The sequence below is a fragment of the Phacochoerus africanus genome, chromosome 1 (genome assembly GCF_016906955.1).
Source record: "Phacochoerus africanus isolate WHEZ1 chromosome 1, ROS_Pafr_v1, whole genome shotgun sequence".
NCBI lineage: Eukaryota > Metazoa > Chordata > Mammalia > Artiodactyla > Suidae > Phacochoerus > Phacochoerus africanus.
Window position 1 is genome coordinate 27,852,099 of NC_062544.1, and position 25,637 is coordinate 27,877,735.

The window sequence follows — 25,637 nt, forward strand, 5'->3', positions numbered from 1 at the left end:
CACCACCCTCCACATATCTCAGTCCACTGGCACATCTCTCAGGAGGAGGTTCAGGACCAGGGGAAGTCGAGAGGCACTCGGCTCAGTCACAAAAGAGAATGCCAAACACCCTCGGTAACCAAGAGAAATACAGTTTTTAAAAGCTCAAAATTCATGCCAAAAAAATATGAACAAAATATCAAACAGAGACAGGATGGAGTCCTATCCTTACAGGACTCAAGCTCATCACCTCACATTCACCTGGCCCCGTCCGATCCTGCCTTTATTTTATTTTTTATTTTATTTTTTGTCTTTTTAGGGCTGCACTGGAGGCATATGGAGGTTCCCAGGCTAGGGGTCCAGTCGGAGCTGTAGCCGCCAGCCTACACCACAGCCACAGCAACATGGAATCCAAGCCACGTCTGCGACCTACACCACAGCTCAGGGCAACGCCAGATCCTTAGCCCACTGAGCAAGGCCAGGGATCGAACCCTCATCCTCAAGGATCCTACTCAGGTTCTGTAACTGCTCGGGCAGGAAGGGCAACTCCAATCCTGCCTTTATTTTAAAGAGCTGATATTCTGCTCATCATGAATATTTTACACTAATTTTTATTTTAAAACATTGCATCAGAATGTAATTTATCTTGATTAGGGAGGTTTTTTGGTACCTCCTTAAATTTTGTGCTCTGCGTAAGTTGTCACATCCTGGCCCTGGCCCAGCTCGTCCAACCAGTGGCCCTGGATCCCACAGGCAGCCCACTTGGGGTCCCTCAGATGCACCAAACGTCGTGTGCACCACAGTAAAGTCGGGGAGCTGGGCTCTGAGGGCCCCCTGCGCGGTTGACCACCCTTAGAAACCGCTCAGCTGCTGCTCTCATCTGGAGACTGGGAACTAGATTGGGTCTGGACTGGTATACCTGCCTTGTCCCCCTCCTTCCTCCTGAGAGTCTAGGACAGAAAGCATGTCCTGCTCACCTAGGGTCTGGCCCCACAGAGGGAGCTGTGGGCTGCCCCGATGCCCGTCCCTGGGGGCAGGCTGAGAAATATGCCTCCCTTCCCCTCTCTCAGGACGGTCTACCTCTCAGCCCCTCCCACTTCCCCTTCCAGATGGGCGGGGAAAGAGGGAGAAGAGGCACCCGAGTCCAAACTAGGGGGCTGCTGCTCTGGGAGAAGGCAGGACATGTGGGTGCCCACCCAGCACCCACTCCCCCTTCCAGTGACAGCATCTCAAGTCACCCTGATCCGCCACCCTTTCCTTCGCCCCTGCGCTCTCCCAGGTACGGGGAGAGGGTATAGGAAGCTGTCTAAGCCTGCCTGGGAGCAAACAGAGGAAAGCAGAGCCCACGGGATAGAGAAGGGGCTCGTAATGGCACAGCTGGAGGATATGGACCCAGACATACCTGGGTGTGAGCTTTTCAGGTAGATCAGCTCCCCCAAATCCCTCTGTGGTTGAGGTGAGGTTGAGTTGGGGTTTTGAACCCTTGCAGCTGAGAGGGTCCTTATCCTCCCAGATCCCCTTGCCTCCACCCAACACAGATTCACCTCCTTCTTCATCAGCTTGAGCTGCTCCTGGAACTTGGCATAGTCCCGCTCCTGCTCCAGGCGGATCCGCTTAGCCTCCTCCCGCCGGCGCACAGCGTGGTCTTGCTCCATCTTCTCCACTTGCTGCTTTTGCTGGCGCTCCAGGTTCTCCAGCTCTGTGTCAAAGAATTTCTTCTTAGCCTGGAAAGAGCAGAAAGGGAAATTCAGAAAAGTCCCCTCATACCAGGGAGGGAGATGGGGAAAGCCCAGCGTCTGTGCTCAGAATAGGGTTTGAATCCTGAGCTCTCCACTTCTTTGCTGTGTGGCCGGGGACAAGTTACCTAACCTCTCTGAGTCTGTTTCCGCACGTGCAAAAGGAAGACCAGACAGACCATCTGCCTCACAGAAAGAGTAGATGCATGGTGCTCAATAAAGGTTATGGGAGTTCCCGTCATGGTGCAGGGGAAACAAATCTGACTAGGAACCATGAGGTTGTGGGTTCAATCCCTGGCCTCGCTCAATGGGTTAAGGACCCAGCCAGCGTTGCCGTGACCCGTGGTGGGATCTGGCATTGCTTTGGTCTGGCATAGGCCGATGGCTACAGCTCTGATTCAGCCCCTAGCCCGGGAAGCTCCATATGCTGAGGGTGCGGCCTTACAAGGATAAAAAGACCAAAAAAAATTAATTAAAAAAAATTAAAAAATAAAGGTTATGTCCCCTGCAGAGATCCCCCGGTGTGACTCAGCGGAGCCTCATGAGCTTCATGCTGTGTTTACAAGTCAATGCCTCATGAGAACAGGAAGCCAGAAAAGTTGGGCAGTTGTCGTGAATGACTCTCCACACCCAATCACCTCCACTCTGAGATTCCACTTAAAACATGGAGGCCAGAAGCTCTGGAGAGACCCATCTTTTCTCACACTCACATTGATTTCTTGTTCAAAACGTTTATGCATCTGCTCCAGCTGTAGCTCATGCTTGTTGCTCAGCTGGGTCTGGTTCCGATGTTCTTCTTTTTGGAGCAGCCGAAGTTCTCGGAGTTCCTGACGCCTGAAGGGTGAAAAGACATGGATATTTCAGTAAGAAAGTAGCCTCAGAGTTCCCATCGTGGCTCAGTGGTTAACGAACCAGACTAGTATCCATGAAGACGCAGGTTCAATCCCTGGCCTCAATCAATGGGTTAAGGATCCGGTGTTGCCATGAGCCGTAGTGTAGGCCACAGATGCAGCTTGGATCTGGCATTGCTATAGCTGTGGTGTAGACTGACAGCTGCAGCTCTGATTCAACCCCTAGCCTGGGAACCTCCACATGCCGTGGGTGCGGCCCTAAAAAGAAAAAAGACCAAAAAGAAAAAGTGGCCTCAGTGATGACACAGTCATAGCTAGGGACACTGAAGGCTGGATGTGGAGAGGCATGACAAGTCTGGGGGAGAGGCATGACTAGAACTTAAGAGCTCAGACTTTACTTGACATGTATCGACAGACAAAATATTAATAATCTTAGGAGTTTCCATCGTGGCTCAGTGGAAATGAATCTGATTAGTATCCATGAGGATGCAGGTTCGATCCCTAGCCTTGCTCAGTGGGTTAAGGATCCAGCGTTGCTGTGAGCTGTGGTGTGGGTCACAGAGGCGACTCGGATCTGGCGTTGCTGTGGCTGTGATGTAGGCCAGCAGCTGTAGCTCTGAGTCCACCCCTAGCCTGGGAATTTCCAGATGGCATTGATGTGCACCCCCCCCCAAAAAAAACCCACTAAGAATCTTAATATATAAAGAGTGCTTAAAAGTCAGTAAGAAAAACAGCAATGTCCTAATTTTTAAAAGTGGCACAGAACATGAACAGACATGAAACAAAAGACAAAAAGAAATCTTAAAATTACCAATATGGGTATGAAATGCACCTAAAAAGAAATATTTTCATTAAATAGGCAAGAATATAAGGGAAATTGATACTTTCATGTATTGCTGATATGTACAAATTGACACATTTCTGGAGGACAATTTGTCAATAAGTTCATGCCTTTTGACACAGTACTTCCACTTCTGGATATTGATTCTAAAGAAATATTCATAGATGCACAACAAAATTGCATAAGGATATTCATAATAATGCTCTTTCTAATACTATAAAATTGAAAACAAATGTCCATCAAAACAGGTCTAACTAAATAAAATACATCCATCTGATGTAATTTTATACAACCATTAAAAAAATCAAGTTCTAGAAGATATTGAATTACATGGAAAAAAAAAATCTATGAAAAATGCAGTGATTCTGTTTTTGTCTTGGCCATACCCACAGCACAAAGAGTCTCTTTCCAGGGCCAGGGATCGAACCTGCACCTGAGCTTCAGCAATGCCAGATCCTTACCCTGTGCAGTAATTCTTTATGAACAGAGAGGGACTGATGTCTAAGTGGAAAAAGCAAGAGGTTGAAGAGTGGATCTATTACGCTCCCTACCATCCGAGGGAAAAACACAAAGGACCACGTACGTGTGTGCGCGTGTGTCCCTGTGTTTACTTACTTTCCTATTGAAACTCTGAGTGTTTCTGGAAGGACTGCACTGTAAAATATTAACCCAAGGAGGCAGCCGGATGGTTGGCAGAAAAGGGAGGGAGAGTCTCACTGTTTACCTTCTTTTTGTTAGTCTTGAACCATGAGATTGTTTTACCAATTCGAAATGTAAATACAATGAAAACTGGACTAAACCACATAGGGTACCTTAATTTTGTACCATACGTATTGCCACTGTGTGTATGTGTGTACTCACAGGAAAAATACTGGCGGGGTAGACCCCAAAGTGGTGTGCTTCTTTCTGGGCAAGCCTGTTAAAAACTGACATGGGGGGGGGGTTCCCGCTGAGACGGAGCGGAAACGAATCCAACTAGTATCCATGAGGCTGCGGGTTCGATCCCTGGCCTCGCTCAGTGGGTTAAGGCTCCGGCGTTGCCGTGAGCTGTGGTGTAGGCCAGCAGCAACCGCTCTGATTCCACCCCTAGCCTGGGAACCTCCATGTGCCATGGGGGCGGCCCTAAAAAGCAATAAAAAAAGCCTTGTCCTTTGCAAGCAGCTCTTCTCCACCTCAGGCAAGTCTCCCCTCTGGAACCTGGGCAGCACACAGCTCCTCGGCTTAGGAGGCAGTGGGGGCCAGAGCCAGAGGCATCGCTTCTAGATGGGGTGTGGTGGGTCTGGAATTGAACTGCCCAGAGGGGAGATGATGGAAAGAAAACCCAGCCCTTGGGGTCTGAGGCTTGAGGAGTACAGGTCACCTCCCATTAAAATAGAGGTGGGGTCACACGCCAAGAGCAACCACACCCACCCCTGCCCCAGCCCTGCACACACAAATGAGGACACCAGTGTATGTGTGTGTGTGTGTGTGTGTGTCTGTGTGTCTGTGTGCATGTGTGTGTGTGCGTGCACATGCCGTGCCCACAGCAACACCACCAGTGAAGAGTCTGCCTCTCACCCCTCTGGCTCCTAGACAGCAGAGGTACCCCCAGGCACCCCAAACAGCTTCTGCTTGGCTTTGGAATGTCTATGTTTTTTAAAGCTATGAATGTGTTTGTTCTAGAAATGTCCTCCAAACCAACCATGAATTTAGCCCGCAAAGGCCTGGCCCCAAGGGAGCTCCGTGGCTCCGGGGCCTCCCTCCCTAACTGCTAAGGCCCCAGCCCCAGCAGCCCCGGGAAGCTTCCCGGTCCAGTGGAAGCCTGGTAGAACCTTCACACAGACAGACCTTCTCACACGGATGGCAAGTAACTAACCTGCCAAGAAACACTGTTTCCTCACTGAGAAAACGGCAGAAACACGCCCCGGAGCAGGGCCGCAAGGATGGTTCCCAGCGAACAGCTTGGCCGCACGCCCTCCCCGCCGCACCAGTCCCTCCCAGTTTCACAGTCTGGCCTCCAGGATGCATGCCGAATCCCAACAGTTCTTCCCTCTGTCTGGCCACCATCCTGGACAGGGTCTCCCTGAATCCCTGCATCGGCCTCACTGCCACCCCCACCTCCACCCCCTCCACAGTCTCGTCTCATAGAGCAGCAGAGCCATTTCTCAAAGGGACATTAGAGCTGGTCAGTCTCCAGCTGTTTCACTCCATCTGTTCCTGGGACAAAAGCCACACTCTGACACCCCCTCCCGCAGGATGGCATGGGCTGGACCCTGCATGCCTGTCCTTTCCCTCCTACCCACACTCCACACTCCAGCCTGTCCTCTCAGGTCCCTAAACAAGCCACGTGACCACTCCTCGGGCCTTGGCCCTGCAGTTGCTCCTGTGCTCCCCCAGCTCTGCTCATGGCCAGCTCCTCTCAACCTTCCAGCTCTGCTCAGGGCACTGCCCATGCAGCAGTGTCCCCCCCCCAAGCCAGGGGCTCACTCTCCTGTCACCCACTACTCCCTCCACAGCATCTACCACAGTTGGGAGTTATCCTGGGTGCTGTCTGCTGGCCTGTTGGGTGTAAGTTCTACAAAGGCCATGGCCTCAACTCTCCAGGTCACCACCATGTGCCCCCATCTGGTAAGAGGGTAGATACATGGGTGGATGGACAGATGGTGGCTAGAGGGGTGGGTGGAGGGATGGGTGAACTGGTGGAGAGATGGATGGAAGGGTGGGTGTGTGGAGGGAGGGGTGGGTTGGATAAATGGATAAATGGGTGGGTAAGGAGATGGAGGGGGTGAGTAGATGGAGGGGTGGGGTAAGTGAACGATGGACGATGGATGGAAAGGTGGGAGTGTGGATGGGTGGGTGGAAAGGTGGGTGGATCAGTAAATGGAGGGGTGAGTATGGGAATGGGTGGGTGAGTAGGTGAGGGGGTGGATGGATGGGGGGGTGGATGGATGGGGGTGTGTGTAGAGGGATGAGTGGATGGAGGGATGGGTTGAAGGAATGGGTGGGTGAGTAGGTGGAGGGGTGGATGGATGGGGGGGTGGGTAAATGGATGGGTGGGGGGTGGATGGATGGGTGGGGGGTGGATGGATGGGTGGGGGGGTGGATGGATGGGTGGGGGGTGGATGGGTGAGTGGATGGGAGGGTGGGTGAGTATGTGGGGTGGTGAGCGGATGAGTGGGTGGATGGGTGGGTGGGTGAGTAGGTGGGGGGTAGATGAGTGGGTGGGTGGATGGATGTGGGTGTGTGTAGAGGGATGAGTGGATGGAGGGGTGGGTTGAAGGAATGGATGGGTGGGTGGGTGAGTAGGTGGAGGTGTGGATGGGTGGGTGAGTGGATCAGTAAATGGAGGGATGGGCGGGTGAGTAGGTGGATGGGAGTGCAGTGGGGAATGCGAGCTCTCAAGCAAAACCAGCTTCCTTTGTCTCCTTAATCCTGCCTGTCCCCCCCTAGACCAACCGCTCTCTCACCAGAAAGCCCACCCCTCTCAGCATCCCCACCCCGTTACCGCCATCAGCGGCGCTCCCCAGGCTTGCCTGAGAAATCGCATCTCCTCGTCCTTCTTCTCATCTTCGCTGATGATCTTGGAGGTGGTGATGCTCACCTCCACGCCGTCCACCACAAACTTGCGTGTCCTCTTGAGGGTTTTATTGTGCAGCTTTGAGTCCTGGCCGGGAAAAAAATCATTAGGCAAAGCTCAGCAGTTCAGCTAAGGATCCACACGGGGCGGGCAACCCACAGCCCTCCTGGCCCCACAGCCTCAGCCCCGTCCTGGGGGGAGATGGCAGTCCCCTGTCCCCCTACCTGCCTCAGGCTTCTCAAGCTGGGGGCCTGATTATCTGAGGTCACGCCCTTTCCTCTCCCTGGTCTTGGCCTTCAGACAGCCCATCCTCTGCCAGCTGGCTGCCAGTGCTCACACACCCAGGATGGGGCGTCAGAAAGGGCAAGCTGCGTTCTCATCCCCCCTGTACAAGTCCCTTGTCCTGTCTAAGCCTCAGCCGCGACAGACTGTCGGAGGAGGAGACAGAACTTGCCGCCCAAGGTGGTTCCAAAGATGCAAAGAGTAAGGTGGGGGAGAGGATGGATACAACAGCAAGGGTTCAAACTTTTTTTTTTTTTTTTGCTTTTTTTAGACCGTACTTACAGCATGTAGAGGTTCCCAGGCTAGGGGTCGAACTGGAGCTGTAGCCGCCAGCCTACGCCAGAACCACAGCAACGCTGGATCTGAGCCACATCTGCAACCTATGCCATAGCTCACGGCAACGCCGATCCTTAACCCACTGAGCGAGGCCAGGGATGGAACCTGCAACCTCATGGTTCCTAGTCGGATTTGTTGAGCCATGACGGGAACTCCCAAACTTGGTATTTATTTCTGACAGTCATTATTGCAGACCACAATCTCTCATCCACAAGGCCAAAAGGCAGAGAGCCCAGAAAGCCCAAGTTCATTAGGGCTTTGACAGCCAAAACTGATCTGACCTGAACTGCACAGGAGACCACACCATCTGGAGCCACCAGATTTATGCATAATCTTCTTTTCTTGTGAACAACCATGCCCCCGGTGCTTCGTATGACAATAAAAGCTGTTGTTGTCCCTTCCTGTGCTGGTGACCTGTTAGAACTGCACTTTCTGTTCCCGAAGCTATCACACCTGCCAGCTGCTTCTCCTTTTGCTCCCTTTCATCTGGCCAATAGTTTTGAGTCTCTACTGTGTGGTTTCTACCAAGTACGTGACAGAAGGAAAAAAAAAAAAAAAAAGGAGGCAGAACCGTCCCTAAATTCAGCCTTGGTTGGGGAGGAGGCCCTCAGTGTGACCAATCAGGTGACGGAGGGGGGGTTCAGGAAGATCTCATGATTTGTGGCAGTGGGTGGAGGAACGGGCCAGCCCTTCCTGAGAGGAGGAGGTCACAGCTCCCACGAGAAGGCAGAAGGGCACATGGGACTCAGAGCATGGCGTCTGGGGTCCAACCAGCTCGCCACCTCCCACCTGCTCCCCGTGTGCTGCTCTGTACACTGCAATGAGACAGGACCCGCCTTGGTTGCTGTTTTTAAGCACTCTGCAGTGAACACCTCGTGCTGAGCTCTCAGGCACAGTGGCTGCTGTCCCTCAAAATGTCGCCCCCTCTGGAAAGGCCACCAGCCAGGAAAGAGCCTTCAGCCCACGCCCTTTAACGGAATCAGCCAGTAGCAGAGCCACAGGGCTGACCCCAAGTCAGAGAACTTTCACTTAGAATCCTCTCCCCTCACTGTTACCAGGGCCTCGAACCGAACCCAATTTAAATGGAAACCCAGAGAACCCCGACCACTCACCTGACACAACTAAACCCCAGACCCAACTCAGATATTTAGGGGATTAAGCTACAAACGGAACTAAGACGTCTTTAGAGAAAGAACGACCTCATGAACCACTTAAAAAAATGGCAGGCAGCCACCTGGGGCCTTCAAAAGCCAACAATGGGCCACAGAACATTCTGCAGGACTCCCGCTCCAAGCCTCTGGCGCAAGAGGCGGTGTTACCTTGATGGACAGAGAGCCCGTCTCTCTGTTCAGGGACAGATCAGCAGAGAGGGAGGCACCGCTGTAGTCCATGCTCTCGGAGGTGGAGAGGCTGCCACAGTCTGAGTCCCTCTTCGAAGGGCCAGGAGCTGCTTGGGCAGGAAGCTCCAGGCTGCCGTTGGCCAGCTTCTCGCCACCCAAAGTCTCCAGGGCACTGCTGTTGGGACGGCTCTGGCTTGCCTTCTGGGACCTGCTGGCTGCTGGACTGAGGTCCCCACCCTGGTCAGTGGCTGGCTTCTCCTCAGATACCTGAATTCTGGCATCCATGGACACTGGGCGGGCCTTCCGGAGGGGCACGGGCACTGCCAGGCCATTCTCATTTCCAGGCACCACCTCTGGGGGGCTGGTGATTTGGAGGGATTTGTCCCCAGAGGCAGAGGGCTGGCTGGGCCCATTCACACTGTCCTGAGGCTGGCTGGGTGGCAGTGCAGTGAGAGAGGATTCTTTGAGAGGCTTGTCGGCATTGAGGCTCAGCTGACTCACCTCAGAGGAGTTGCAAGTGTGATTCCCCAGAGGCTAGGAAAAAAAAAAAAAAAAAAAAAGATGGTTAAGCTTGTGCTACTGTATGTCCAAGGCAAGAGTCAGAGATGCAGTGAGGCTGGAAAGTAGGACACCCACAGGGTGAAATGGGCCAGGGCCAGGGCCAGGGAGATATCATAGGTCTCCCTTTCTAGTAAGCCACAGTCCTCCCCACTCCCTATTGCCTACCCGATGATAAAATTACTACTCGCTTTGAGTAACAGGTATCCCTCTGAGGAGTGGAGACAACAGTGGCCAGCTAGACAGCTCATGCTCTGTCAAAAGGGGGCAGTGGATACTCTGCCCCAGCCCATTGTGACAATGTGAGAAAATGGGTCCCCTGCAGACGGACCCTTCAATGTTTCAACACAAGCTGGAATCTGGATTTTTACACTTCTCCTGATTCTTAGATGGTAGCTAATTCAAATTTTAAAAAAAAAATCACATAAAGGCCACATCAAACCTATCCAGGAGCTAGATGCAGCATATCAGCCACTAAGTTTTTATGTTTTGGTTTTGGTTTTTAGAGCTTTTCAGGGGTAGGAGGTTCTGAAAGTGTCACTATTGTGAAACAGAACACCAGTGTCTGTGGATGAAACATAAGCGTCCAGCTTAATGAATAGAAGAGCACCCATGTAGCCACCTTCCAGGTCAGGAGTGGAACAGTGTCCCAGCCCAGAGACCCCCACCTGTATCCATCCTCCCCTTGACACAATCATCATCCTGACTTTGCTCTCTAAGAGTTATAGGTTAGTTTGTCTGCCTTTAAGCTTGATATGAACAGAATCACCCTGTAAGCTCACATCATTCTTTTTGTGCTTTTTTTCTTTTATTTTTGGCTGCATTCATGGCATGCAGAAGTTCCCAGGCCAGGGATGTAACCTGCCCCAGAGCAGACAATACCAGATCCTTAACCCACTGAGCCACCAGGGAACTCCCTCCCTTGTGCTTTTTTTAACTTTGGGTATCGAAGCTCTCAGAGGCAACACTAATCCACCTTCTAGGAGTTCCCGTTGTGGCACAGTGGTTAACGGATCTGACCAGGAACCATGAGGTTGCGGGTTTGATCCTGGCCTTGCTCAGTGGGTTAAGGATCTGGCGTTGCTATGAGCTGTGGTGTAGGCTGGCAGCTGTAGCTCCCATTAAACCCCTAGCCTGGGAACCTCCATATGCCACGGGCGCTAGCCTAAAAGGCAAAAAAAAAAAAAAAAAAAAGAATTCGGACTTAATCCTGTTATTATGCACACATCCATGCCTAGCCCTTGTCTGAAACCTGCATGGCCCCCACTGTCCTCATGACAAAGCTCAGCCTCCCGCCTGTGGAGAAAGCAGGCAGGACTCGGCCACATTCTGCCTCCTCCTGGAGCCAGGCCCTCCACCACTGCAGTTCACCCACTCCTGGGCCCCACCTGATCCTGCCACCTATCAGCTCAGCTTCTTTACCACTCGGGCCTCCGTGTTCCCATCTGTAAAATGGAGCCTGGTTCTCCTCCATCTGACTTGTGGGATGCCCAGCACTCAGCAGAGGCTCAGAAAGGCTGTGGTTGCTGTGCGGATTCCTTGTCTTCCTCGCCCTGGTGAGGGCTCCTGCCAGCTCAGCCCTCTTCCGGGAATGAATTAAACTTGAGGAAGTGCTGTACTGCCCTCCCCATAGATGAGTCCAGCCTCCGCCTCACCAGGTGCAGGGCACCGTGTACACAGCAACCTCCCCTCCCGCAGAGGGGCTCTCCCCCCATGGCTAGAGCAGGGATCCAAAAGCGGCAGCTTAGGTCAGAATCCAGCCAACAGACATGTTTTGTTTGGCCCCAACGTTTTGTAAAAATTTAAATTGGCTTTAATTGAAATTTACATTCACCCAAGCGCTGAAGCTGCAGATGGGTTAGGAACGCGCCAAGTCACGGGTCCCCTGGGCACTCAGGGCAGCCAGACGGGGTGTGAGGCAGCCGGAGCCCCTCGGCCCATGGCCTCTGATCACATGCCTTTATCTGCACAGACCCCACAGTGTGCTCAAAACATTCTCATTTTGTGGGAGTTCCCTTCGTGGCTCAGCAGAAACAAATCCAACTAGTATCCATGAGGATGTGGGTTCGATCCCTGGCCTCGCTTAGTGGGTCGGGGATCTGGCGTTACCATGAGCTATGGTGTATGTCGTAGCTGTGGTTCGGGTCCTGTGTTGCTGTGGCTGTGATGCAGGCTGGCATCTGTAGCTCCGATTTGACCCCTAGCCTGGGAACTTCCAGATGCTGCAGGTGCAGTCCTAAAAAGCAAAAAACAAAACAAAACAAAACAAAATCCTCATTTTGTATGCAAGCCACAAGGCGGAAAGCCTGGGAAGCAGAATGAGTCAATGATCAACTCGGAAAAACTGCAAGATCTCATGTGAAAAATCTCATTCCTGCTTTTCCCTGAAAACTTACAGACTCTGACCAACCGGCCCTGCGGCCTCATCCCGGCCCACATGCTGTCTTACGTAAGCTGTGGCGTGGGAGCCAGTGACCTCTGAGCTGGGGAGAGACAGAAGGGAATTCTCCCGGAGCCTCCCAGGCCCCCTCCCACCCCCCACCCCCAGGCCTGCAGGGCTCCCGTCCCTCCCCAGGCCTTACGGAGGCGGCCTCCACCGCGTCCTCCTCTTCTGCCTCATCCCGGCCGTCTTCGATCTCCTCCATCACTTCGGCCTTGGCCTCAGCCACCAGCTCCCGCAGAGCCTTGTTACTGGTGACGCTGCTGACAAAGGGATGCTGTGGGGCGGGGGGGCAAGACAGCTGGGTTAGAACAGCTCCGGGGGAGGGGGGAGGAGGGGCAGCCGAGGCCAAGGCAGGAGAGCCCCCAGGCAGAGAAGGCCAGCAGCATCCTCGGGTGAAACAGGCCAACAGGGTCAGGCAGAGCCCGAGGCAGCTCAGAAGGTCCTGTGTGTGGCGGGAAGAGGGTGAATCTTCCCTGGGTGACACCAGGCATGTCCCTTTCCTTCTCTGAGCTACAGGTAATGAAGGGGAGACGATAAGGCCAAACCCGGAGGGATGAACGCGCCACGTCACGGGTCCCCTGGGCACTCAGGGCAGCCAGGGGAGGTCCTTAGCCCGAAGCAGGTGTGGAAGCAGTGTCTCGGGAGGTTTGTTTGTGTGTTTGTTAACGTACATTGGGGGGGCAGTCTTTTTTTAAATTGTATTGAAGTATAGTTGGTCTATAATGTATTAATTTCTGCTGTAATTTACATTTTTAAGGGTTTTAATATATGGTTTAAAATATATGCCATATAGCTATACATGCACACACGTATAGACACACACATGGTAAAGTTCACAAATCATCAAGCTCAGGGACTGTTTTCTATATATTCGCACCTGGTGTCACCTCCCCACCAGCTTAAAACACAGAATATTTCCATCACCTCGGGAAGGTCCCCATACCCCCTTGCGGTCAAGCCCCCTCTCCTCTGCCGCACAGCAGAATAGACTGGTTCTGCCTGCTCTTTACTGTCCTCGGGACAGTTTCGCAGCGTGCGCAGTCTCTGCGGTTCGCTTTCCTCACTCGACGTGAGTTGAGTGGAGACCGTGAGAGTCCCCCACCTTCTCGCATATGTCTGTAAATCGCTCCGTTGTGATTCCTGGGCCGTATTCTGCTGCATGACGATGTCACAGTTTGTTGACTCTCCCTGCTGCTGAGAGCCATCTGTGTCGTCACCCCTCTTTGGCAACTATTCACAAAGCTGCTATGAACACGCTTGTCTCGAGGTGGACGTGTGTGTTTGCAAAATCTTGAGGCCAAGTTGTGTGTGTTTTATTCCCAGGCGTTTACAGAAATGTCACATCTTTTTTAAAAAGTGAGGGCTTTTTCACGGACCCTGGAAAACATCAAAGCTTTGAAGGCCTCAGCAGATGGTAAGTCAGCTTGAATATCTCTCTGCTGCACGTCTGTCACTAAGCATCTTCACCCGAGCACGAGGGTGTGGACAGGGCTGTGGGATTCCTCAATTCCCCACGCTCACTCAGGGCCACTTAGAAAGGCACGTGGCGGGGGCGGCAGGGGGTCATTAAATTGGAGCTTATTGATTGGAAATTTACAGGAAGGCACTGACGGGTCCATGACGAATCATTCTTCTCTGCTTGTTCATTCAAAACAGTTCATTTGTGGAAGGCTAGAGACCAATACCCTATTCATTTTGGGCAGCTTTCTTTGCACACCGGCAAGTAATACACTTCACTCCTTACGAAGAGCCCTGTCACTCGGACTGTCCCAAGCCAGCCCGACTTTCTCTGGGAAGTCCAAACCAATAAAGGTGTGAAGAAAGGCATTTCTTTCTCGCTCACATCTTCATTCATTGGCTGATTCACGACTCAGCCACCTGTTGAGACCAGCAACGTGCCAGGTGCGGAATAAGGCCAAACAGGCAGACAGGCAAGGTCCCTGGCCTCAGGGGACCGCAGCGGAGCGGGAAAGACAATGGGCATGTAACCAAATGACAAGATTAGCTTTCAGGCTGGGGAAAGGGATAGCATAAGGCTGGAGCAACGTGGGCCTGGGTTAGGGGGTGAGGGGTCCGCTTAGGTCTTTGGTCAGAGGAGCCTCCTTGAGATGGAAGATTCAGGCTGAGACCTGGGGACGTGAAGGGGCCAGCCATGGAAAGATCCAGGCACAGAGAACTCCAGGCAAAGGGAGCAGCAAGTACAAAGGCTACAGCAGAGCAGTGAGATAAACAGTTATCCTTTAAGGATCTTGCTCTGGCTGCCATGTGGTTCCAAAAAAGCCTCCCCTCCACCCTACCCCTGCTTTCTAGGGCCACATCCACAGCATATGGAAGTTCCCAGGCTAGGAGTTGAATCGGAGCTGCAGCTGCCAGCCTACACCACAGCCACACGGGATCCGAGCCGAGTCTGCGACCTACAGCACAGCTCACGGCAACGCTGGATCCTTAACCCACTGAGCAAGACCAGGGATCAAACCTGCAACCTCATGGACACTAGTTGGGTTTGTTTCTGCTAAGCCAGGATGGGACTCCCAAAAAGTCTTGGATAGGCATTAATATAGGATATACTAATTGCAAGAGGCAGAAGAGCATAGCAGTGTGATTGCTGGCTTTAGACTCGAGAGCTAGGCTGCCTGGGGTAAAATCCCACTTCCACCACCAACTTGGGCAAGCCACTCAACCTCTCTGAGCCTCAGTTTGCTCATCTACATGCTGGGAATAACCGTATGGCTGCTCTAAGCATTACAGTAAGAGCTCAAAATATGGCAGCTGTCATCTGCATCACCTGTACCATCACTGCCCTCCTCAGCCTCAGCCTCAGCCACTCCCGCTCCCTCCAGCATCCCCACAGAGTGCAACTTTTTAGAAGCAAGGGTGAGAATCAGACCCCAAAGTTTCCCACGCTTCACACTGCACAACCTCACACACGTGAACTTGAGCAAGAAGCCACGGGGACACTTCACGGCAGTTGCTGAAGCAGATGCAACAGAAACAAATAATGCAGACCCAGGCTTCTGGAAATACCAGGTTTTCATCAGTGCATATCACATACTGGCCAAGTTAGTGCCTCTTCAGCTTGGCCAGGAGCCTTGCTTTCTTTAAAAGGAACATCTGCTCCATGGCCTCCCTTGAGCACCCCAGGGTCTTTAGGAAGCCGAGGGGGCGGTGGGGAAGAAAGCCTCTGGCCGAGGGGAAGGTGAACAGGGCAGTTCCCCTGGATGCCAAGCTCCTGGAATCCCCAGGCAAGTGGGGCTGGCAGCGGGCAGGCCATCCTCTGTCTGATTATGCCCAGGACACTGTTTTGTAAATCGCGCTGGGACACAAAGCACAGGCCACCCCTCCCACGGCATCAGTTCTGTGACCTCTGGGGATGTGTTTAGAAAAGACATTTCCCTAACCGCCAAGCTGCCAAGGCCCGTTAGAGACAAATTCCTGCACAGGAGGGTGTGGGACACTCCCAAGCGGCCGGTGCACAGTGCGCCTGCAGGTCTGGGCACACGGGTCGCTGGAAAGATGCTCAGGCAGCCCCATGGAAGGCCCAGATTAGAGGGAAACTCAGCCATCTGCTCGTTAAGGAAGGGGAACCACGGTTCTGTGCTATCTCTGCAGAGAGCTCCAACATTCGACAGAGCCATGCGACGCAGCCTGCCAGCTGGCACCTGCGCTCAGGCCAGGACCTCTCCTGCCATCTACACACTCATCCTTTCTAATAACTTGGGCCTAGTTTTCCTCCGTGTGCTTAGAAACCGTCAGCTGGGGTGTCGCACACTCCAAGAATGGCTTTAGAAAATGCCTAATAATGCTTTCAAGTTTTAGGTGTCAGCATTTTTCCTTCAATGCTCCTTCTCTCCCTCTTAATGTTCTTCCATCTTGCTCCCTCTTTCTCTTTCACTCTTTCTTTCTCTCCTTCCTTCCTTCAGAGAGGCAGGGTCAAAAACCAGACGACCAGGATCAGAAATCAGCTCCATCGCTAACATGCTGTGTGACCTTCTGCAGGCTACCTAACCTCTCTGTGCCTCAGTTTCCCTTTTTTTTTTTTTTAGGGCCACAGGTGCAGCATATGGAAGTTCCCAGGCTGGGGGTGGAATTGGAGCTATAGCTGCTGGTCTACACCACAGCCGCAGCAATGCCCTCTGAGCCACATCTTCAATCTACACCACAGCTTGTGGCAACACTGGATCCTTTAACCCACTGAGCAAGGCCAGGGATCAAACCTGCGTCCTCATGGATACTAGTCAGGTTCGTTACTACTGAGCCACAACAGAAACTCCTGTGCCTCAGTTTTATCATCTGTTTTTTTTGTTTGTTTGTTTGTTTTTGTCTTTTTGCCATTTCTTGGGCCGCTCCTGTGGCATATGGAGATTCCCAGGCTAGGGGTCTAATCGGAGCTGTAGCTGCCGGGCTACGCCAGAGCCACAGCAACACGGGATCCGAGCCGCGTCTGCGACCTACACCACAGCTCACGGCAACGCCGGATCGTTAACCCACTGAGCAAGGGCAGGGACCGAACCCGCAACCTCATGGTTCCTAGTCGGATTTGTTAACCACTGCGCCACAACGGGAACTCCTTTATCATCTGTTTGACAGAGATCCAAACAGTACCTATTTCACAGGTCATTATAAGAATTAAATTAGTTAATATTTGCTACATTTAGAAAAGAAAAGGGTATATTACAGTCTGTTAAGTAAAAATAAGTAAATGTATTTAATAAATACTTGGTTGGAGACCCTCTCCATACCAGGCACTGTTCTGGATGATTGGGACAACTCAGGGAAAAAACAAAGACTGCTGTCCTCTGGGAGTTGACCTGTTAGTCTGGGCGAACAACAAGATACTTAATAAACAAGCTAGTTATATGCTGTAAGTGCTATGTGCCATGCAAAAAATCAAAAGTAGGGCAGGCAGGGGAAAGAATTAGGAATATGGGGCTACAGTAGGTTTGTAGTTTTAAATAGAGTTGGGAGTTCCCTTGTGGCTCAGTGGGTTAAGGATCTGCCATTTTTACTGCTGTGGCTCTGGTTACAGCTATGGCGCATGACTGATCCCTGGTCTGGCAACTTCCACAGGCCATGGGCACACTCAAAAATAAACATTAAGGGAGTTCTCGTCGTGGCGCAGTAGTTAACGAATCCGACTAGGAACCATGAGGTTGCGGGTTCGGTCCCTGCCCTTGCTCAGTGGGTTAACGATCCGGCGTTGCCGTGAGCTGTGGTGTAGGTTGCAGACGCGGCTCGGATCCCGAGTTGCTGTGGCTCTGGCTTAAACCAGTGGCTACAGCTCCGATTAGACCCCTAGCCTGGGAACCTCCATACGCCGCGGGAGCAGCCCAAAGAAATAGCAAAAAGACTAAATAAGTAAATAAGTAAACATTTTAAAAATATAGGGTACTTGGGAGAGGCCTCCCTGAGGAGCTGCCATTTGAGCAAGGACTTGAAGAGAAAGCGTCAGTTCAGCCAGGGGGGCTGTGGAGGAAGAGCATTCCCAGGCACAGCACAGAGCCAGTGCAAAGGCCCTGAGGCAGGAGTGTGGCTGGAGTGTCTGAGGAGCAGCAAGGAGGCTGGGTGGCAGGGGGAAGAATGAGGGGCCTAGAGGGAGAGCAGTCTGAAGGTTGGGGGACGGGGGCAATGGTGCAGGACCTTGCAGGTCCCTGAGAGTCTGAACTTCACCCTGAGTAAGATAGGAGCCGCCACGGGGCTTTGGAGCCAGGAGGTCCAGGGCTGGCTTATGCTTTTCCCTCTGGCTGCAGGGCAGGTGGTGAGACGTGGCTGGATTCTGGGAATGTTCTGAAGGCGGGGATAACAGGAATCCTTGGTAGGAATGTGCAGGAAAGAGAGGGATTAAGGGAGCCTCTGCGGTCTGGGTTCTGACAGTGGAAGAGTGGCAGCGCCGTGGACTGAGACAGGAAAGCCATCGCTAGAGCATATCTGGGGAGAGACGGGGGCATTGGTTGGGGACGCATTAAGTCTGAGAGGCCCAGTGACATCTAAGGGGGGGCAGAGGGGAAAGAGCCAGACACAAGAGTCTGGGGCTGACGAGGGCGATCTGACTGCAGGCAGAAATGCGGGGGGCATGGCAAACTGGACGAGCTCGTCGAGGCGAGTGGACAGGGAGGAGAAGGCCCAGGCTCGCTTCACGTCAATCAGCTGCAGGAAGAGGAGCAGGCGAAGGAGGCAGAGGGGTGACCAGCAAGAAGGAGGGACACCAAGGGGGCATGGAGACCTGGCGTCAGGCGCCGACAGCAAGCGGATGAGAGTCGCCCTCGGCGGCTGCTGGGTCCACTGAGGCCTGAGCTGAGCACCACGTCCAGAAGGTGCTGATGACCTTGACAAGAACGCTGCACCAGAGCAGGATGGGTTTAAGGGCAAGTTCAGGAGTTCCCGTCGTGGCCCAGTGGTTAATGAATCCGACTAGGAACCACGAAATTGTGGGTTCGGTCCTCGGCCTTGCTCAGTGGGTTAAGGATCCGGCGTTGCCATGAGCTGTGGTGTAGGTTACAGACGCGGCTCGGATCCCGCGTTGCTGTGGCTCTGGTGTAGGCCAGTGGCTACAGCTCCGATTCGACCCCCTAGCCTGGGAACCTCCATATGCCGCAAGAGCGGCCCTAGAAAAGGCGAAAAAAAAAAAAAAAGAGAGAGAGCAATTTCAACCAGTGTGTACGGAGCACTAGACGTGTGACTGCCGTGATGCTGAAGATGGGTACCCAGCCGAAGTGCACCCACTCAGACACATCTGTGATGAGAGCACGACCTGCATCCACAGAGGAGGACACAGGCTCAGAGTGAGGACCTGTGGGATTCCAGGCAGGGGGCCCTGATTTCAGAGCCTGGGTTACCACTGGGGGACCCAGCGAACATCCACACAAGTGAATGAATGAATCATAAACCCGAGGGGGTGTGAGCAGTCAGGTGAAGGACGCGGGGAATGATGAGGGCTGGGAGGAACCTGTGGGCAGCAGGCGGGTGTGAGGGCTGAAGTGAGGAGGTGACCAGCTCCAGAGGGGACGCCTGCAAGTCAAGATGTGGGCCTACCTCCGGCCACTCAAAGCCTGGTGACCTGGGCAGGCCTCTTCCCCGCCCTGAGCCTTGGGGTCCTCACCTAAGGGGGTAATAACACCCCGTCCTCCCCGACATGGAGATGAAGAGACACATGGAAAAAGCGGACGGCAGCCGAAGCTCTGAAAGGAGCTTGATTTATCTGGAGGGAGCTCTCCTTTCTGCAACCCTCCTGTCTCAGCTAAGAATCCTCTGGCAGGACGCTTTTTTTCCAACAGTGGAACGGAAATTCCTGGCTCTGGCTGAGGCTCCCGGGCTGCAATGGGGGGATGGAGGGCAGCTGGTGTCTTCCCCACTGCGTGTCCTGGAGGCCGGATGTATTGGGCCAGGAGGCGCCTGTTCACAGGAAACAATTGGCCCCAAGCAGCTTGGAGCTTTTGCATCTGACAGTGACAGCAGCCTCACCCCACCCCCACCACTGGGTGGCCCAGGCCAGTCCCTTCCAGACACCACAATACCCAGAAAATGAGGCCTCTTAACTCCAGATGTGTGCTTTCAAATACAATGCAGAAATCCACAAGGAATAACCGTGACCTCCAAGCAGACAGACCCCATCCTGCATCTTGGCTTCTTTCCGTTTTTTGTTTTTTTTTTTTTTTCTTTTTTTTCTTTTTACAGCCGCACCTACAGCATATGAAAGTTCCCGGGACAGCAGTCAAATCAGAGCGGCAGCTGTGGCCTACACCACAGCCACAGCAACCACAGCCACAGCAACACAGGATTCGAGCAGCCACCTGCGACCTACGGTGTAGCTTTAGGCAATGCTGGATCCTTAATCCACGTCAGGTCCTTAACCTGCTGAGCCACAACGGAAACTCCTCCATTTTTTCATAATTCAGTTCAATGCATCGAACATTCACTGAGCACAAGCTTCACAGTTTAGCTAAGCAGATAATAGGATCTTCTTAATTTACGTTCACGACAACCCTATAAGGGGAGGGCGGCTGGCTATTATTCCTCATTTCAGTGAGATCAGGGTCACAGGGAGGTTAAGCCACTCAATCAGGGTTGCACAGCCAGTAAGTGTCAGAGCTGGGATTTGAACCCAGGGCTTCCCAATCCCAGTCCACACACTTAAGCCACTGTGCTGCACACCCCAGAGGGATGCCCCGTAGCCCAGAGTGCCGGCCACAGCCCCAGTGCCCTGCGCACTGTAAGGAGGCACCTGGGAGAAGCGGCTGAACATGAAGAAAGACTCAAGCACGTGGCAGAGCGCCTGCCTCCTTTCCTCCCGCCATATGTCACAGGCTGTCGCGCAGGTGGAAGTGCCAGAGTGGACAGGACGTGGAGGGGCAGCCCTTTCCCATCGCCCAGGCCCACGTCCTCTCCCTCTCCCGACAGTGGCATGGGGACAGTGACCAGCAGACCTAGAGATTGCCCAGTCCGGTGATACGTGCAGCTTTCTGAACACTGCTGCCAACACTCCCACATTGGCCCCACTGGCTGCCAGCCACGGATGCCCTGGGGAAAGGTGGCTCAGAGCTACCTCCAATCTTTCAAAAAGCTCCGAGGAAACCATCACCAGTTCCCCACCTAAAGTGGTTCAGCCAGCTAAGGGGCTCCCTGAGTCAGCCGTCATCCCGGCTGGTCTCCCAGATTCCACACCCAACAGCCAGAGGGACCCTTGCGAGTGTAAGGCAGACGGAGTCTCCTCCTCCAAACCCTCGGGGTGCCCCCATCGCACCCAGGGTACAGCCCCTATCTTCTCAAGGTCCCACGTGACTCTCTATGACCTGGCCCTTCTTCCCTTTGAAAGGCCTGCTTCCACCGTCAGCCTTTCACTGGGAACTTGGACTTGGGGAGGGTTCCCACCATTAAATGAAAAGAGGGGCTGATTCTGCCTAAAACTGTGCAAACGACATGTTCATGCGGAACGCCCACCGACCTTCCAGAGCCTGGGACCTGGCCCGGGCCAGGCAGAGGCCACCCAGTGGCCAGACACCAGCCCAACCCTGGTCCTTGAGTTCTCCACCGTGCTGCCCAGACGTCACCCCAACACATGGCTGGGGGAGCTCAGCACCTCCCGTGAGACCCCACTGGAAGCGCCTGCCCGGGGTTCCCCCAGGTGCCTTTTTCTCCGCGTCCTTCTGCAGGGCTAAGTCGCAGTGGTGGGTATGACTCTGTGCTGCATCCCGCGTGTCCTCTTAGGGGATCACGTAACCTGGGGGTGGACAGACCCTGTACCGCTCCGATCTCATCTCCGAACCCGCTCCTCGCCCCGGCCCCTGCGCCTCGGCCTTCTGGCTCTCCCGGCTCGCACCAGGAGAGCTCCCGCTGAAGACCTCTGCCCGGGCTCTCAAGTACCACTTGCCTTGCGCCTCACCTCCTCCAGGTGTCTGCGCACACAGAGCCCTCTGCGCCCATCCTTTACAGGAGAGCAAGCCCTTCCAGGCCCCCATCCACCATGCCTCTTTTGCTCCAAGCCCTACAGCCCTCCTGCCACATGCCCTGTCTGCTTGTCTGCCGTCTGTCTCCCCCACTGGAATGGAAGCTCCACAAGGACAGGGCCATGGGGGCTCCCTTCACCATGGCCCTCCCCGCACCAGGGCTGGCACAGGAAACATCAGCGGATGAGTGAACAGCCATGCACGATGCCGCCTGGGCTGGGGGAAGACGCATCCAGCTTCCAGGTCCCAGGTGATGTGTTCACAGGAAGGGCAGGCAGCCACCAGGAAAGGGGACCACTCACCTCCAAAAGCTGTGCGGCGCTGGGCCGGGTCTCTGGGTTCTTATCCAGAGCCGTCTTCAAGAAGTCTCGGAACTCCACAGACCTGGGAGGACAGACAGATGGCGGCAGTAAGCTGGGAGTGGGCAAGAGCCGAGAAAACTCCCCACATCACAAACACCACTCTTCCAGGAGTCACGTGCTTCCCAAACACGCCCCTCAAAGGACAAAAGGGCGCCTAGATCCGCTAAAGGCAGAGGCATCGGGGCCGTCAAGACACCCTTCTCATCAGGGACATCACTGAAAGAGGGGACATGGAAATCATAGGAGCAGAGACTCGCCAAAACCACTCAAGGAAACAGGCAGGGGTTCAAGCCCCCAGTCCCAGTCCCACTCCAGGGTTTTGTGCCATGTGGCTGCCGGGGTTTGTGCGGGCTCTTATTCCTGCAGTGGGATCCGGCTTCTGGTCCACTCTGGTGGAAAGCCAATGTCCAGAGCACAGAGGAACAAAAAAGCCACAGGGGCCCAGGGGACTCAAAAAGGCCTACAGGCCCCCAGACCCAGCCATGTCCCAAACGCGGGGCCCAGCAGTGACAGCAGAGCCCTGCCCCCCACCTCCCCCCACCCTGCCTGTCCCCTGTCCCGGGTCCACTGGTCGTCCAGCAAACACCGTCCGGCAGGCCCCTGGCTGCCTACCATTTAGAAGGTGTGAGCAGCGTGGGAGGGTCCGACTTGGCGATCTTGAGCAGGACCCGCATGGGGTTGAGCTCGTGGTGCGGGGGCTCGATCTGGGCCATCTCGATCAGAGTGATGCCCAGGGACCAGATGTCGGCTTTGTAGTCATACGGGGTGTCCTTCATGGTCTCACACATCACCACTTCAGGGGCCATCCTGAACCAACCAAGGGACAACAGAGGCTCAGACCCTGGCCTGCACAGGCGCTTCTTGGAGACGCGGGGTCAAGGAGCAGCTCAAGCCAACATCAGGCTGTTGGCAGCCTCTCAAATCATGATTTGCATTCCTTTCCATTCCACTGTCTTCCCTAGGATGGTTTTCACAGGTCTTCCAAGCGGCTCCGCAGTCAGGTTTTGCGGCAGTTCCTGATTCCTACCACAAGATGGCAGCAACAATCCAGAACACAGTGTCCTGGGGAAGGAAGGGGTGGGTGGGGGCCGTGGGGAAGGGACCCCCGAAAAAGGGGAGGGGGAGAGAATACGACAGCACAGAGAAGAAGGGATGGGAGAGATGGGGACAAAGAGGAATAAAAAGGGCAGAGAGAGAAAGAAAGAGTAAGCGATAAGCAAGCAAGAAAAGAGACTAACTCCACAATGGGAAATAATTAGTGCAGATGAAAAACAGAAAGTAGATAGATATGAAACTGAAAGAGGTTTTTTTTAAAAAAAAAAAAAAAGTAATAGTTTTGGAAAAGAAGAAAACACAACGGACTGGAGAAGTCTGGGAAGACCTCCCAGGAGGGTAGGAGCTGAACTTGGACTGTTCATTTTCACGGCCCCAGCCCCGTGCCTGGCACACAACCCATGAATTAATCAAGAACACTTTTTTGGAGGTGTGAGCTCAGCCATTATTGATGGGGCATTTTCTATATGCATCAGCCCATTGAAGCCTCACAATAATCCATCACGTGAGCGCAGCTGTACCCCGGATTTTACAGATGAATAAACTGAGGCACACAAGCCCAGGCTGAGCAACGGGGCCGAGGTCTCAGCAACTAGTCAGGGGGCCTCTGGACTCAGACCCGGCAGGCTGACACGGAAGCCCCTGCCTCCTGTCCTCTCTCCTCCAGACCAGCCAGAGGTCACCGTGGGGAGTTGGAGGTGGAAGTTCTGGCCACCATTCCATTCCCAGAAGCTCCACGACTCACCAGTAAGGCGTTCCTATGAAGGAATCTCGTTTCTGCAGAGTTTTCAGATTCTTGGCAGACACACCAAAGTCAGCTGCAAGACAGGAATCTCAGATAGAGTATTTGAGGGACATTCCTCCACCCACAGCCCCGGGGTGTGGACTCAGAGGTTCAGGTTTCAAATCAACTACCAGATACCATTTTCTACTTAGCAATTACTGATCATTAAAAAATAATATTTACCGGAGTTCCCGTCATGGCTCAGCGGTTAATGAACCCCACTAGCATCCATGAGGATGCGGGTTCGATCCCTGGCCTCGCTCAGTGGGTTAAAGATCCAGCGTTGCTGGGAGCTGTGGTGTGGGTCACAGACTCGGCTCAGATCCCAAGTTGCTGTGGCTGTAGTGTAGGCCAGCAGCTGCAGCTCCAATTCAACCCCTAGCCTGGGAAACTCCATATGCTGTGGGTGCAGACAAAAAAATATATATATATTCACCACTTTAAGAGTGTATTCAGACATGCACTTTCCTATTTGCTAATGAGAATATAAAGTGAAGAGCCAAGAAAAGCAGCTTGGTGAGAAAAAGTAAGAACTGTAAAAATACCTACATCTAGGAATCAGCCTTAATGAAATAATCTTAAATATATATTTAAAAAAATATGCACTGAATTCCCTGGCAGCCTGGAAGTTAAGGATTTGTCATCACTGCTGTGGCTAAGGTTTGATCCCTGGCCTGGGTACTTCTGCTTGCCCACAGGCGTGGCAAAAATATAAATGTATGTGTGTGTGTGTGTGTGTAATGTATGAGAATTATACATATATTAATATATATATATGTACATATGTATAAAGTTGTTCATTGAAATGCCATTACAATAAAGACAAATTTAAATGACCATAATTGGAGTTCCCATCGTGGCGCAACAGAAACGAATCCGACTAGGAACCATGAGGTTTCGGGTTTGATTCCCGGCCTTGCTCAGTGGGTTAAGGATCTGGTGTTGCCGTGAGCTGTGGTGTAGGTTGCAGACGTGGCTCGGATCCCGCGTTGCTGTGGCTCTGGTGTAGGCCGGAGGCTACAGCTCTGATTCGTCCCCTAGCCTGGGAACCTCTATATGCCGCAGGTGTGGCCCTGAAAAGCCAAAAAAGACAAAAAAATAAAATAAAATGACCATAATTGCTTGGGGAGTGATTTATAACTTCTTATATGTAATATATAATATATCCTCTCTTTTCCAAGAAGGATTTAGGATGGCAGATCAAATATATACACACAGAGCAAGATGAACTAGGTAATTAGAAGTAAGAAAATAGAGTGTGACCAACTGAAGAGTGTGATGCACACACTTATGATGGAATCTTTTGTAGCCATTAAAGTTTTGAAGTATTTTACTCCATTTTTTTTTTTGGCCACACCACAGCATGCAGAAATTCCCAGGGCCAAGGATCGAACTTGCGCCACAGCAACGACAATGCCGGACCCTTCGCACACTGCACTACAGGAGAACTCCCTCACTGACCAAGTATTCTGTGCCAGGCACTGTTTCAGGCACAGAGAGGACCCAAAGTCCTCACCCTTGTGGGCTTGTTCTGGGGGTGGGAACAGGCCCTGACAGCACGTGATTCCTGGCGATGAGAAGGGCCACGCAGGGCTAAGGCAGGACAAAAGGACAGAGTGCTGGGTGGGTGGATGGCTGTTTTAGACAGGAGGTCAAGGTCTAGGGGAAGATATTTCCAGGCAGAGGAAACAAGCTGGCTGGAGGGCCCAGGAGGGGCAGAGCAGCTCGGCTGGAAGCGGGTGGATCTGCATCGGGGCGAGGGGAGGGGGGAGCCAGGCGGGGTCAGGATTGGCACCAAACCTCTGCCCCTCAATTTCCCTGCCTGTCGCACAGGGATGCTGCGCCTGGAGAACTACTTTGTAGGGTGGCATGGGGATTCAGTGTCACACATAAAGCACACAGCTCCAAGCCCGGCTCTCGGTAAAGGCTCGAATTATCTACGCAGGACCTGAGCTGGCGCCCTTGAGATCCTGAGGCTGAAATAAGGAGGAAGCTGTGCTGAGACCCCCTGCTGGGAGTGGTCAGGAACCCCAGTCTCTGAGCCTCGGTCCGTGCAAACCAGACAAGAGCCACTCT

At 53.1% G+C, this 25,637-nt stretch overlaps 1 protein-coding gene and 1 long non-coding RNA gene across 6 annotated transcripts in view; one reads left to right on the top strand and one right to left on the bottom strand.

Annotated features, from left to right (window-relative positions):
• Positions 1-25,637, bottom strand: part of STK10 (serine/threonine kinase 10) — a 133,928-nt gene that overhangs the window by 23,445 nt on the left and 84,846 nt on the right. For 4 of the 5 annotated variants that reach the window (XM_047787213.1, XM_047787394.1, XM_047787139.1 and 1 more), the window contains exons 5-12: positions 23,523-23,595; positions 22,337-22,531; positions 21,665-21,746; positions 12,062-12,196; positions 8,901-9,455; positions 6,920-7,050; positions 2,426-2,549; positions 1,524-1,703 (exon numbers count right to left, since the gene is read on the bottom strand). In XM_047787213.1, coding sequence (XP_047643169.1) covers positions 1,524-1,703; positions 2,426-2,549; positions 6,920-7,050; positions 8,901-9,455; positions 12,062-12,196; positions 21,665-21,746; positions 22,337-22,531; positions 23,523-23,595 — 1,475 coding nt within the window. The remainder of the gene's footprint in view (positions 1-1,523; positions 1,704-2,425; positions 2,550-6,919; positions 7,051-8,900; positions 9,456-12,061; positions 12,197-21,664; positions 21,747-22,336; positions 22,532-23,522; positions 23,596-25,637) is intronic. The other variant, XM_047787303.1, reaches the window with a different exon arrangement.
• LOC125131750 (uncharacterized) lies at positions 12,272-13,742 on the top strand. Its single transcript, XR_007136016.1, has 3 exons — positions 12,272-12,567; positions 13,246-13,336; positions 13,579-13,742. It is a non-coding gene; the product is annotated as an uncharacterized LOC125131750 (long non-coding RNA).